We start from the raw sequence: 15,521 nt of genomic DNA, 5'->3' as shown, positions 1-15,521 counted from the left end.
AAAGCCAACGGCCAACTGTGAACAATGCAATGGATCAATGTGGTAACATACCCAATTGAAGAAGAGTAGCCTATAGGCCTAATTGCATGTTTGGTTCACTGGAAAATAGAAAGTAGGTTGGAACAATTCCAGTTGAACCTCCAATCTTTTATTTGATTGGAAGTGTTTTTATTTTCTCAGAAAGAGTTTACAGAGATGCCGCCCGACGCCTGTGAATGCAGAAGTTAGGGGAGAGACCAGTGTGTTGTGAACAACATAAGCATGAGCAACAATAGTGGAATCGGAGGTTTGCCTTCTAAGTCCCCCATTGAAACTGATGCAAACTGATACAAAATATTTAAATCATGCCACAATTGTACTACATAAGGCTAAGCAAGGTTGGAATGTTGTTACTTCAATTTAACGAAACACAATTATTAATTAATTTGACACCAAAAAAGTAAAAATGTGTTGAAATCGCACTGTGGATGTAAAGACTCCAGGATTTCCTGGATGCAAAAATGTTTGACCAATTACAGTTTATGTGACAAAGCAAGCATAGAAAATGTAGAGAATCTTGTACCATCTAAACTGCAGTGAAATATATTTTCAATAGCCAAAAATATTGTATTTTCAGCTGTTTGAAGCTGGTGTACAAAACTGAAAGTAAAAGCTGGAAGCATAGAAATAGAGCACATAGAACAGATATACAGCTTCTTAGACTTGCTTTCAATGAGAATGGCAGATCTACCTACACACAGTTCTATGTGAATTTGGTCATGTCCATTATGAAAAAAAGATTGCAGTCAGAGTGCACTATAACTGTAGTATGCTGCAAAAACTTTTTTTACTGCAGTAATTTTGCAGTGTAACTGCAGTTACAGTGCTGTATTGAAGGCAGTTCAGCTGCAATACACTGCAGTTATTCTGCAAAAATAGGCGGGGTTTATGATTTTGTAGCTGTGGTAACTAGCGACGACCCTGTAAACCTACAGGATCTCCTTCTTCGCGTGAATACTGGCGACTAGAACCATATTCTGCCTAACAAAGTCAGTATCTGTAAGCATATTTGTCACATTACAAGACGAGTCATAGTTTTGCTTTGGACTTCCAGTGTTGGAAACAAGCTACTTTTTTTTTTTTTTAGGTTGCGGCGCTCCAGAGTTACTACACAGCACGGAGTCGATGGCTGAGGCACCGGATACCGGGGACAGTATAACCCGTATCGTACATAGCTCTACGGATTCACCCACGGCGATACTGGTGCCACCAACCTTAGAAGAACTGGCTGAGGAGGAGGACGTTTTCCTGCCCGAAATGGTATCACCTTGTCCAGTCTTCAAGACGGGAGATTGTCCAGGAAAAGTGTCAACGCGGTTGGAAGGTGCGGGGGCATTGACAGCGGATACCTGCTTCCACACGATTAGGAAACAGGTATCATACAGGTAGTCCATTTTGCATTTATCCCCACTTCCTATCCCAAACCCGCACGATATTTCATATAACTACTTCAACTGGCTACCCAAATGTCTGAAGTTTTCTCAATTGCAACTTGTGAAAGTAAACATCACCTGCAGCCGTCATTATCTCACCTGATAATGCACCCCTTAGTGTGGCAGCTACTGTAGCCTATTTGTAGGCAAGACAACATGTGTTCATGTCAGCTGACACTCCATTTCAATATGGTTCTTCATCAACTAGATAGGCCTACATTAAAGTTATCATTAGGCTACATTATCCACTATAGCATCTTATAGCAAAAGCAATATCACATCTGTCATTTACCCTGATTGGTATCATTCTTACTAAAAGCACCTGCTGATGTCCTATGGAGTATAGTAAATACATGCTCATTCATGTCATGAATGGGGATATCAAGAAACATACTTCTGTGTCCTCCTCATCATAACATAGACCTCACCCCATTAATTGCTGAGCTTTCGGATTAAATACGCTATCCTGTTTATTAGAATCTGGGCTATTTCAGCTGGTTTGTAGTATTGTACATTTGGCTGGCTGCCAACAGGCTATTGACTGTGTCCTGACCCTGTATGTTGCAACTCAGTGTGCTGTGCAAGTGAATGACATGACAGAGCAAGCAACTTGTCTTTGGTCATGAGGCAGTGATTCACAGAATGACCTTTGACCATGACCCCTTACACATGACCCTTGGACATGTTTTCTTAAACATTCACACAGACATTACTACCACACTCTGTTACATTTTTACATGTTAGGCATTTAAGCATACACTCTTTTCCAGAGCAATTTATAGTTGGTGCATTCATCTTAAAATAGCTAGGTGGGACAACCACATATCTCAGTCATCGTAAGTACATTTTCCCTCAATAAAGTAGCTATCAGCAAAAAATAGGATTTGGCTACAGTACAGGATTTTGACTGATATACAGCATAAGCGCATAATCTTTCACTGTATAACATCCAGTAGACCACTTCATACAAAATATTTGGTTTGCAATGAGACCGGTAGTGTAGTTGTTCCTCCACAATCCCAACTGTTTGTAGCTTGATTGTAGAGGATGGCACAATTGTCTGTGCCCCTGACTGACTCACATTCCATCTTTTTGGTTTTATATAAGGATTTGAGGGACTCTTTTTCTGTGCAGGCTGTGTAGAGTGATGCGACTCTGGTCCCTGGGTGTTGGTTATTGAGAGTCTGTCACTGCCAGCGGATGCTGTGATGTGTTCGTGGCTCTTATGTAACGGAAGGAGAGCAGCAAGGGATCAGGAGTTTTTTTTCTCTCCCATTATAAGTAAGAGGCACTTACAAAAGGGGCTTAGTGAGCAGAGCCCTGGGCTGGCTGCATCCACTGGCTGACTGGCTGGTCCATAGAGGCCTGATGATGCTGGATGGTTAAGGTTGGCCTGGCAATGAGTGAGGCTGAGGCCAAGTTAGTCTGGCTACATAAACACAGATCAGCCATCGCTTTCCTCGGTGTCTGTGACTAAGAGCGTCAATATAGCGACTCAAACAACAAGGCCTGCGGTAGTGATCTCATGTGTGATTCAGATGTTAACAGATTCAGACAGCAACTGCAGCAGGGGGACAGTTAAGGCGATGAGTTAATGCGGAATGTTATGTGCATCCATTCTAAGAAATGATGTGCCCCCCTCAGTCTCCTATCAGGATCGAGTATTCACCAAAGCTGTTGTATAATTGCATAGTAATGATAACTACCTTTTTGTTTTTGATTAAATTAGTGTTGTAGATTTTGTGAAAAGCTGAAATTTGTGATAAATACACAATGTACAGTGATCTCTGTTGTTTTGAATCTGTACTCCAGTACTTTTGGATTTGAAATGATGCAAAGACTATGAGGTTAACGTGCAGACTGTCAGCTTGAATTTTAGGGTATTTTCATCCATATTTGGTGAACCGTTTAGAAATCACAGCACTTTTTGTACATAGTCCCCCCATTTTAGGGGACCAAAAGTATTGGGAGAAATTCACTTGTGTATTAAAGTAGTTAAAAGTTAAGTATTTGGTCCCATATTCATATCACTCAATGATTACATCAAGCTTGAGACTCTACACATTTGTTAGATGCTGTTGCTGTTTGTTTTGGTTGTGTTTCAGATCATTTTGTGCCCAATAGAAATGAATGGTAAATAATGTGTTGTTTGATTTTGGAGTCACTTTTATTGTAAATAAGAATATAATATGTTTCTACATTAATGTGGATGCTACCATGATTATGGATAAGTAATGAGAAAGTTAGACGCACAAATATCAAACCCCCAAGACATGCTAACTTCTCACCATTACAATAACAGGGGAGTTTAGCATTTTTGGGTGGGTATGATATTCTAAATCAAATCAAATCAAATTGTATTTGTCACTTGCGCCGAATAGTGAAATGCTTACGTGCAATCCCTTATCCAAAAATGCAGTTCAAGAAATAGAGTTAAGAAAATATTTACTAAATAAACTAAAGTAAAAAATCAAAAGTAACACAATAAAATGACATAACAATAACGAGTCAATGTGCGGGGGTACAGGTTAGTTGAGATAGTTTCTACATTTGTATGTCTATAATTTTCTGTCACATGAGCTCACTGTATTGCTCAACCTAAGGTGAATGATTTGTCACTAGGTCTGTCCTATTGTTATACTATGTAACTAAGGGAAAAGCTTTCAACGCTGTCCAGATGGTGTTTCAGATTTATAACAGGGGTTGGAACCAGTTCAGGGAACAGATCTGAAAACCAGAAAATACATTTTTTTAGAGGAACAGAATCAGAACTGAGAATGAAGTGATCTATACTGTTCTGGAACAGAACCGTTATTTTTAAAAGCATGGGAACTGGTTAATAATGCTCTTTTATGTTCCTGGCATTTTTTTCCCAGTCCCACAAAAAAACAAAAAAACAAAGCGCCTATGCAAAGTCCTCACTCTGTTACTCGGAAGCATATTCTAGTGTCTACCTGCCAGCTGAAAATCTTTTCCAGTGCGTGTGTAAGCTATAAACCTGCCCATTCCACTCCGAAGCATAGGCTACTGTAGCTTACTGATGGTACAAGTGGGATTCAGAAATTAGAGAGATTTTTAGAGAAGAATGGATTAACTTATTTTAATGCAAGTTATCACGTTTTACAGTAGATTTATTAACTACAAAAAGATAAGACGTGTTTTATTTTAATTCTAGTGCTGCTCTGCACACAAACGCTTGTTAGCTAGCTAGCTCTGGTCCAACGTTAAGCCAACTCTCGGAAGTTCAAAGACATTAAAAGTTCCTTCATAGAATCCGCTCCTGCGTAGGTATAATTATGCATAACAAGATGCCCAGTGCTCCATGCCAAGTCACCTCCTCCACCCTCTCTTGCTCTCTCCCACAAGCAAAATGTCAGTCGCATCTCGCACCCTACACTTGTCTGTCCAATGCATGTAATCAACTGTATAGCTTGGCCGTGCCATAACATGGTGAAGTAATTTACTGTTGAGCCAAATGTCCATAAAAATATACATATTTCAGAGATTTAGGAAGGAATGATATAAACCATAACTTTTTGGGGGGTCCGAACCTTTTCACAACTTTATTTTGCTGGTCAGAACAGTGGAATGGAACAAATACAAATTATGGTTCTGTTCAGAACGAAACGATTGGAAAATAATCTCAGTTCCAACCCCTGATTTATAGTAACAGTCCTGGTCATTTGGACCGCCAGCCATTCCGCTGTCTGAATACTGAATTGTTATAGTTTGTTATTTGAAGCAGGCTCACAGACTCAGACAGGTGCATGCTCTTCTATCCAGCAGATTAAAACGGTGGGAAATCGAGAAAGTTATAAAATGAACACATTACCAAATGGCAGCAAATTTGAAGTCCCAAGTTTTCTCACAATCTTTATACTAGGATGAATTAGTCCTAGTTTTTAGGCCACCAGACAAATGGAAAGAAACCCATTTCATCTAAATGGGATTAACCTGGTAAAGAAATGGTGCCATGCAGTGTAAGTAAGGGTAAAGGATGACTGAGAGGTTACAGGTTCATCCCTTCAATTTGAAACTAAATAGAGGGAACCTGTGGCATACAATATTGTCTGTTGGAGGAGAGCTTTGGTGATCTCTTACTGTATATGCAAATCAACTGTGCGGATTGTTTTGGATATTTTTTTTGAGGAGAAAAGGGAGCAACAGATTAAGGTAGAGATTTCTAATTCCATTTCCTCGCAGAATGTTGTTTCTGGTGTTCAGGATAAGGTTGATCTTATCCTGTGCTTTAGATCAGATCACCAACACATCAAGCCTGTTCCACAAGTGGGTTGTAACTCTACATCTGATGTAAAACGTGCTTTATGCCGTACCAAAACATTATACCTGTTGCACCAGCTGTTCTATGAGCTACGCCTGCGATTGTCTTCTTTCATGATATGCACAGACAGTAATATAAATCTATATTTTCAAAAGGATGTGAGTTTCGTGTTCATATATCACAACCTCCGCAGGCTTTTTCGAGTGGCCTATGCGTGAGTCAATAGCAAAAGAATACGCTTGACTTATGCTACATTATAGCATGCCAAATGTGTCTGATTTAGATATGAACAAACTCATAGATGAGCTGCCACCGCCCACTAATTTGCCCAGCCAGAGATCAAATACCCTGACGGGGATTCAGTGAAACAAAATTGCATTAATTGATTGTCAGAAGTTCCTTGATTTCTGATAATCAATCAATGTGATTTTGTTTCAGTGAATCTCTGGCAGGAGATATAGGCTACATAACATGCTAGCAAAATGTTCTGATGACACTGCTAGACGAGCAAACTAGACGAAAGATTATCATCATGACCACTCACCTCAATTTGGCTAATGTTTCCCCAGCCTAAATGGAACCAAATATCAAAACAAAAATCTGACATTGATTGATTTATCAAGATGTCCCCACCCTTGTCTCAAAGCAGAGCGATAACGCTGTCCCAATCATAACGGTGCTGAAATGATAGTTGACTCCACACGGATATTGCTTTAAACTTTTTAAAACGGTTGGATGACTTTGGGAGTTTCAATAAGCAGCAATATGATAAATGCCTGCAATGGCATTAGTCTACTTTGTTTTCATCATTCTGTGACATTCAGTCCCACAATAATTATTGATAGATCCACCCAGTTGTGGCTCAGAAAACATGCATCAGATGGTGGGTTTTGCGAAAGTGATGGGGCGTCCCTCGCAAAGTGTTTAGAGCTGCCACGAGGAAGGTAACAGCCTAGTAATGGGCACTGCCTAGCAACCATAATAATGAAGCATCAAATCTCGCGTACGTGCATTGCCTACGCCGGTCTTCAATCGACTAATCTTATTTTTGGTTGGTACAACAGGTATAAATTCTCATCCCGTAGCTACGCCCGACCTAACGTTTAAGACCAACTTTTTTTTTTTACACCCAACCGGTACAACCGGCCCTGCGGATGATTCAGGGATGAAAACCGATGCGATTGTTTAATCAATGAGACCTATGATATATTGCATTCCGTGGAGACCTACGTAGATGATACGCGTCCAATACCGGACCAGATCCATCCTTACTGAAATGAGCCAGCACCAGCTGTGCCTCCCTTCGTAAAGCCTGCACGACGACGTGCACCACACGTCCTATTGAAATGCATAATGACATTAAAGCCACCAGGCCTCTCAGAAAAAAATGGATAATACCCTTTGTACTCCTTTCCTGAGTCTTTGCATGTTATAAAGATGAGGGAAATTGTCATCCCTGTCATTGACATTGGGACACTCAGTGTTGACACAAAATCTCATTTGAAAGGCTGTATTGACACTGAACAAACAGACAAAGCTAATTTCAGCTCATTTGAGGTCCTCTGTCTCTGGGTCATACGCCTATAAGGTAGGTCCTTACGGCTCTGTTGACACTCTCTGGTTAAGGTTGTTTGTGGTTTGATGGAGGGAGATGCAGGGCTACAGCCCCTCTAACGAAGGGAACAAACCGTCCCGTCTGGACTCCCCATCGACCCCTGACACTAATGGATGCTGATCGTAAACCCTCCTCTCCAGAGAGTTACTTGTAATTACCCGCATTTTAAATCAAATCAAATGTATTTATAAAGCCCTTGTTACATCAGCTGATATCTCAAAGTGCTGTACAGAAACCCAGCCTTAAACCCCCAAACGGCAAGCAATGCAGGTGTAGATTTAGCAAATGACTTGTGATTTATTATGCTGCACACCATTACTAACATGGAACATTTCTATTTAAACAACAAAATAACTTTGTCGGACAAATAGGTGTGGGCTAGACAGAGGTACGTATGTCACGTATCTCTGACCACGCCAGGTTTTTGTTCTCTGACCATGACTCTCTCACAACTCGATGCACAACACTGAAAGGTTCCGGTGGCCTATTTTACTCTGCCAGGGCTCTGAATTGTCTGATTCTACAAAGACTGCCCTGTCTGTGGGTGTCATTTATTATTTCTCACAGTCAAGCAATCTGGTTTTCCAGGAAGTGTCTGCAGCCATAAAGGACCAGTTAACACGGTAATAATATTGATGTATTTTCCTCTCTACAGAGGTTAAACAGGCCATTGTCTGTTCAAGCAGCTCAAAATCAATACCTGCTCTATGGCAGTGTTTCCCAACCCTGGTCCTCGAGCACCCCCAACAGTACACCGTTTCGTTGTAGCTCTTGACAAATACCTCATTCAACTCATTGAGGGCTTGATGATTAGTTGACACGTGGAATCAGGTATGCTTGTCCAGGGTTGGGAAACACTGCTCTGTGGAAACAAAAGTTATTGGTGAACATTGGGGAGCAGCTGGTATGTAACTCTCAACCTCATCATGAATGACTCAACTCAGGCCAGAGCTTTGTTTGCTGTGGACTAGATAGGTTGGTATGTGAGAGTATTCAGGTCAGCCGCTCCCAGACTTTACCTCATCAATGATATTTTAAATAATGCTTTATTATGTGTGGTTTAAAATCTCGGGCGGTTAACTTTGTATGTTTTTGTCTTGAATTTGCTGACATATGAAGTCAAGGAGAGCAATGCTATGTGAAAATGAACACTCCACACAATTTGTTTAGATCTACCTCTTCTTCAGCAATCCTTGCAATATCTCTTCCCATGGTCAAGTTTGCAAATAAAATACTGCAGTTTCAAATGCAATCAAGAACATTGGGAAACGGCAGCACTCCAAAAAGCTTTTACAAAACAGACAGAACGACGTCACCTCATTTCAACTTTTTTAAATTTTTGTCCGGGTGTAGACTCCTGCCTTTCCGCAGTTATGCCTTCATCAGATGCGTAATGGTTGCTCTGGTGAAGCCATGACTGCCGAAAACGCGTTAGACTGCCTGGCCAAAGATGAGGTGACATCGTTTTCTCTCTTTCTTAAAAAAATTTTTGGGAGTGCCTCCGTTGTTCTTGAACTTGGGATTTCATTTGAAGCCGTTGTCACATATGGCAGACCAACCAGCTAATAAAGGAAAATAATACTGCAGCTCTCTGCAACAGCTGAGAAGGGCCACTTCTCTCTCCACAGTTGTTGGATAATTATGTTTCCTCTCCCATCTTATGAGGACACATGGTTACCTTAACCAAGGAATTGAAGTGGGAGGAAATAATGATAGGCTGCACAAAGACACCTGCACATGCACAGACAGAAACATGCACACAGAAACACGCACACAGAAACAGACACGCACACGGAAACAAACTAACATAAGAAAGAAAAAGAAAAAATAGTGGATTCCTACAATTGAGAAGGAAATGACAGCTGACAATGAAAGGATGTCCGGTTGTCATGACGCGCCTAAGCAATCAATGCACCTTGCAATCAAATCAAATTGCATCTGTCATATGCGCCTGATACAACAAGTGCAGACTTTACTGTGAAATGCTTACGTACGAGCCCTTCACCAACAATGCAGAGTAAGAAAGTGGCTCAATTGAAAAAGGAAATAGTAACATAATAAAATAACAATAACGAGGCTATATACAAGCAGTATCAGTACCGAGTCAATGTGTATGAGGGGGTACGAGGTAGAGGTAAATTATGTTAAATGTACATGTAGGTAGGGTTAAAAGTGACTAGGAAATCAGGATAGATAATAAACAGAGTAGCAGCAGCATATGTGAAGAGGGTGAAAGTGTGTCTGGGTGAGAATTTGACAGGGTGCAAATAACGACGAGCAGAGGAAGAGACTGAGCAACTCAATTTGGACTCACTGACTGGCCTCTCATTTCCTGTGTTAACAGTGAGATATGTCTGAGCTGTAACACCAGCTGAGTTACAGCTCAGCTTCCTCAGGAAGAGAAACGGAGACTGAGAAATATCGAGGCAAAAGATGACTAGAAGACTAAATGTATATGGACCACCAAAGTAGGCACTACCAATGGGCTTCAGAGTGATATAAGGCTCACCAGAAGATAATGGTTGTGGGCGTTCGTTAATTGAGACAAACTGGTCTGCCAATGTGGCCTTCCATTTCCTTCTTGCTGCCTCTGCACCTTTCCATAGCTGCTAAGAGAGCATTTTGTTTTTCGGAGTGCTGCCCTCTCCAACGCTTTACTGTTGAACAAAAAGGTGATGTGATGTTCAACACGGTTTATTTGTAATGTAAATAATGTGTGGGGGAAGTGTAGCGCTTCTCCATGGGGAATCAACATTCAAATGAACAAGAAAAATGTGATAGCGGGAGAGAGTGTGTTCTCTGATCATGTGGATTGTGATAAATGTTGTTATTGATGTTACCTGGCAACTGATAATTGACCTTTGACTGTTGGCACATCTCTGGCTGAAATTCGGCTCTGAATGTAGATGTAGTCTAGCAGCATTCAGTGCAGTACATCGCATCTAGTGCAGCAGTTATTCTATAGGTCTAGCTATGATAATGGCGCCGGAGGAGATGGCTGCCATTTTACGGTCCCCTAACCAATTGTGCTATTGTGTGGGTTTGTGTGGGTTGATTCCTGCTTACAAGCAAAAACTAAAGCAGGAAGCACCAGTGATTCGGTCAATAAAAAAGTGGTCAGATGAAGCAGATGCTAAGCTACAGGACTGTTTTCCGGCATTCTTCCGATGGCATTGAGGAGTACACCACATCAGTCACTGGCTTCATCAATAATTGCATCGATGACGTTGTCCCCACAGTGACTGTACATACATACTCCAACCGGAAGCCATGGATTACAGACAACATTCGCTCTGAGCTAAAGGGTAGAGCTGCTGCTTTCAAGGAGCGGGACTCTAACCCGGAATTATGTGAAATCCTGCTATGCCCTCCGACAAACCATCAAACAGGCAAAGCGTCAATACAGGACTCATACTACTGTCTCTGACGCTCATCGGATGTGGCACGGCTTGCAAACTTTTACAGACCACAAAGGGAAGCACAGCCGCGAGCTGCTCAGTGACACAAGCCTACCAGACGAGCTAAATGACTTCTATTCTCGTTTCGAGGAAAGTAACACTGAAACATGCATGAGAGCATCAGCTGTTCCAGACAACTGTGTGATCACGTTCTTCGTAGCCAATGTGAGTAAGACCTTTAAACAGGTAAACATTCACAAGGCCGCAGGGCCAGATGGATTACCTGGACATGTACTCTGAGCATGCGCTGACCAACTGGCAAGTGTCTTCATCAACAGTTTCAACCTCTCCCTGTCCGAGTCTGTAATACCAACATGTTTCAAGCACACCACCATAGTCCCTGTGCCCAAGAACACTAAGGTAACCTGCCTAAATGACTACCGACCCGTAGCACTGAAGTCTGTAGCCATGAAGTGCTCTGAAAGGCTGGTCATGGCTCACATCAACACCATTATCCCAGAAACCCTAGACCAACTCCAATTTGCATACCGCCCCAACAGATCCGCAGATGATGCAATCTCTATTGCCCTTTCCCACATGGATAAAAGGAACACCTATGTGAGAATGCTATTCATTGACTACAGCTCAGCGTTCAACATCATAGTGCCCTCAAAGCTCATCACTAAGCTAAGGATCCTGGGACTCCCTCTGCATTTGCGAAAACTTTAATATCACACCTAATAGTCTCAAGCCCCTGTCCTAAAGATACCTGCTGGCCAACTGTGTATAAGAACATGTCAGTTATACTGTATGACCACCCTATCCTATGCTGCCTGAAATGAAACCGGAAGGGGAAGGGGAAGGGAAGGGAAGGAAGGGGAAGGGAAGGAAGGGGAAGGGAAGGAAGGGGAAGGGAAGGAAGGGGAAGGAAGGAAGGAAGGAAGGGGAAGGGAGGGGAGGGGAAGGAAGGGGGAGGAAGGAAGGAAGTAAGGAAGGAAGGAAGTAAGGAAGGAAGGAAGGAAGGAAGGAAGGAAGGAAGGAAGGAAAGAGCACACTCTTCAACTCCACTGCTGAGTGGGCTTCAGTTTCGACGGCACAACTCTCATTTGGATAGGTGAGCGGAGAGAGGAAAAAAGGCCTAGCTGCTGAAGGGTGCCCACACACAGAACACCCATTCTTGGCAGAGGTCCAGGTTTACCTTGAGGGGATGTTTTTGTATTGTCAGTACAGTGATTACACTACGGAGAAATAATCACAGAACAACTGACTTTAGTGGAACAGCCACAGTATCTCTCTCTCAGGATTAGACTACAGTGAATTAAATGAAGCGTTGTCCTAGCAAGTTTACCGTGTTTTTCTACCAATGAACCCGATTTTTCTGGGCATCCGTCTCAGTTCTGTTCTAATGGCAGATGAATCACAGGCGGCTGCTGTAACTGCACTGAAGCGCTGTCTTCGGGTGTTATCGACTGTGTTTAGGACAAGTCTTAATCGTTGTAAGAACCCCAAGGATTATGTGGGAATATGTAGCAGCACATCCAGATCTACAACCTCCAAGCTTTATACTGGTTCGGTAGGTTTGGCTGGTTGAGAGCGGTTGAGGAAACATAAAAGACTTGTAACATGAAGCGTTGACTTAAGTTTGAGACCGTTTCACTCTTCAAACAGAAATCGGTCGTTCCTCCACGAGGGGATCAATAAAGGATGAATCCATCTGTTTTTATAAGTTCTCTTTTATAGTGTTTTTTTTCTTCTTCTGCAGGACTAGGAAGCTCTGCGTTGTTCTAGGAAAATGTCCTTTCTATGTGAAGCTTTGACATAATGTGCCCAGGTAGGAAGCAGCTGTGGTTCGGCTCCTCATTAGAAAGTCTCAGGGATATTCTGCCGCATTACCCCGACTCGGCAGATTTCTCGACTGCCATAGTTTCATTGCGTATCCCACCCAGTTCCTTATTCTGCATAATGTTCTTTCAGCTGCCGTACAGTATACTTACCCACCACTTGTAATGTACCACTTTATTTAAGACTGGCACCTGTGGTGTTCAGTAAGGTGTTGTGTCTCTCTGGTCTTGTCACATAACAGTAAGTGTTGGACTCAGTGGGAGGTTAATGTGCCGCTGGGTCAGATCGCTGGCCTTCGATCAGGGCCCAGCTCGCAGGGGCCCCAGGACGCTGAGATGCCTGCTGAGACTGAGTCAGGCTGACAGGCAAAAGAAATTGCCAATCTGAGAGACGGAAGTCTGCCTCAGACAAAGCGGATGGTTTATTCGTGACATTGGAGATGAGGGTGTGACAGGAAGATCATTGAAAAGGAATAGGTGCGGCGTTCGCTCACCATTAAAGAGGCACTTTCAAAAAAACAAACATGTAAGCAACTATTAAAAGCTTGACGTTTCGGCTTTCACCAATGACCTTCAAAGGTGACAGAAAAAGACACTTTCTAATAGGAGAGGTGTGTTAGACCAAAGTAATGGAGGCTACACACAGCCATGTTTTAGGGCTATGCGTTATTTTCTTCCATGAACTATGTTGGAAATTGCTGGTCCTTTTGGTGATGGTCTGATTATCAGATTTGTTCTGCTCACAAGTCTGCTGCTTGTTCTGCTTCAGCAGGTCATTGTAACTTGGCTGCAACTGGAATGTAATGAGCTAGGCCTATTGAAAGATTTGGGTATGGCAGAGTGTAGTTTATTTCTTGCTGATTGGAATAGTACAAGAGAGCTCGGAGTGTTCTAATATGGAACATTGATTAGCAGCATGACCTTCGTATTCAACAAAATATGGGACATTTTTATACGGGATCCTTTCGGAAACAAGATGACACATATGTAGGGTCTTATTCTATCATAAAATTGGTTCCCCCCCCCCCACACACACACACCTTGTCACATCTTAGCATGGTCCCAGTTCTGTTTGGGCTTTCTTGCCAGCACCTATGGTCGTTGTCATTGTCAAAGCTTATTTGTCCATGGGTGGAGATGATATACAATCCCCTCTAGTGGATATAGTTTGAAATACATGAAATATCCTGAAGTGGCCCTGAAGTGTTAATTTGTTGAGTGACAATGGTGACCTGTGCTTTTAAACCAGACATGCACTGTGCATCTAAAATGAGTAGGTTGTAAGTACTTCAAGGCCTTATCTTTTTTTTTTCAGACTAAATGAATCTGCGTATAAATGCACAGGGCCAAAAACGAGAGAGAGGGACAGGTAGACATGGAGTGGGTTAGAAAGGGGAGGAACAGTGATTCTCTTTCATCAGGAGAACATAAGAGACTGAGAGCAGAACCCTTTGGTCGGCTGAAATTGGCCAAATAGAGATGAAAGTCTAGGCCAAAACGCACGTGTGTCATGTCTAGCTAACCAAAGAGACTGTACAGAGAAACAGAATGGAGAGCCATCCTGCAGGACAGGCATCACTCCACCTTCCCTGGCCATCTACTCTCACCTTTGATCATCTACACGTGTGTGTGTGTGTGTGTGTGTGTGTGTGTGTGTGTGTGTGTGTGTGTGTGTGTGTGTGTGTGTGTGTGTGTGTGCTGCATGCACTAATTCAGTAAATTCGCAATGTTGGTGGATTTTCTTTCACCCGTAATACACTTGATCAAAGGGATTCATTACACCTGATATCTACCACCATGTACATGTCTGCATTCCTCGCCGGTGTTAAAATCAGCCTGGTGGCAGTGTGAGTTTGAACTTTGCCTCCCACGCACTGCCGCATCAACCCAAAGAGAAGTTAGCTCTGTACTGTACTAAAAGCAGAACCATACAGCCACTCAACTAAAACAGAACACGGTGTCTCGTCTTGAGAGGTTTGATAAACAGCTAAAAGTGGCACATGGCAGAATGTCAGTTCACATACAAGCGAGCCTGATGTGACTCTAAGGCCAGTGACTCAACAACAAATAATCAATTAATTTCTAAACCCCTCTGGCAGTAGGGCTTGAATGCACAGCACCGTACAGTCAGAGAGGGAGTCAGAGAGTTCAGACTGTTATTTATTTTCAGGGATCTGAGTGGCACTTGGCTCAATGCAGCTATCTCTTTGTGGTCTATGTGACTGCTAACCAATCTCATGGTTCCTCACTTTGACCTCCTATCGAATTCAGTCAGCGTTTCTCAAGAAGCCGGCATATAAATATCCTGCAGCCCTGAGCTTCATACACTTAAACAGCTCTGACACTTCAGTTGAAGTGGCATAAGGTCTTTCGTAACACATCGCCATGCAACATTTCTGATGGTAACGTCTGGTGGTAGAAAGCTCCAAGAATAAGGGATTAGGTCAGTTGCTATGCCATGGACAACTACACGTTACGAACAGCTACTGTGTTTCATGCTGACAATAGTGTGTGACAGACCGTCTATAATATACACTGAACAAAAGTATAACAACGCAACATGTGAAGTGGTGATCCAATGTTTAATGAGCTGAAATATAACGTCCCTTATTTCTCCCCCCCAAAAAATGTTGCACACATTTGGTTTACATCCCTATTAGTGAGCGTTCCTACTTTGCCAAGATCCACCTGACAGGTGTGGCATATCAAGAAGCTGATTAAACAGCACAATCAGTGCACAGGTTCACCTTGTGCTGGGGACAATAAAAGGCCACTCTACAATGCCACAGATGTTTTGAGGGAGTGTGCAATTGGCATGCTGACGGCAGGAATATACACCAGAGCTGTTGCCAGAGAATTGAATGTTCATTTCTCTACCAATGTCGTTTTCCAGAATTTGGCAACACGTCCAAC

At 42.4% G+C, this 15,521-nt stretch overlaps 1 protein-coding gene across 4 annotated transcripts in view; it reads left to right on the top strand.

Moving 5' to 3' along the window:
* Positions 1 to 941: 941 nt before the first annotated feature.
* Positions 942 to 15,521, top strand: part of LOC115112075 (diacylglycerol kinase zeta-like) — a 121,882-nt gene continuing 107,302 nt past the window's right edge. Inside the window, exons 1-2 of one of the 4 annotated variants that reach the window (XM_029638833.2) lie at positions 942 to 1,028; positions 1,127 to 1,424. In XM_029638833.2, coding sequence (XP_029494693.1) covers positions 1,165 to 1,424 — 260 coding nt within the window. In that variant the 5' untranslated portion in view covers positions 942 to 1,028; positions 1,127 to 1,164. Of the gene's footprint in view, positions 1,425 to 15,521 lie in introns of all 4 variants that reach the window. The other 3 variants (XM_029638834.2, XM_029638832.2, XM_029638836.2) reach the window with 3 other exon arrangements.

Source organism: Oncorhynchus nerka, linkage group LG27, assembly GCF_034236695.1.
Source record: "Oncorhynchus nerka isolate Pitt River linkage group LG27, Oner_Uvic_2.0, whole genome shotgun sequence".
Classification (NCBI taxonomy): domain Eukaryota; kingdom Metazoa; phylum Chordata; class Actinopteri; order Salmoniformes; family Salmonidae; genus Oncorhynchus; species Oncorhynchus nerka.
Note: the sequence above shows the minus strand (reverse complement) of the source record. Positions and strands in the feature narration are given on the sequence as shown.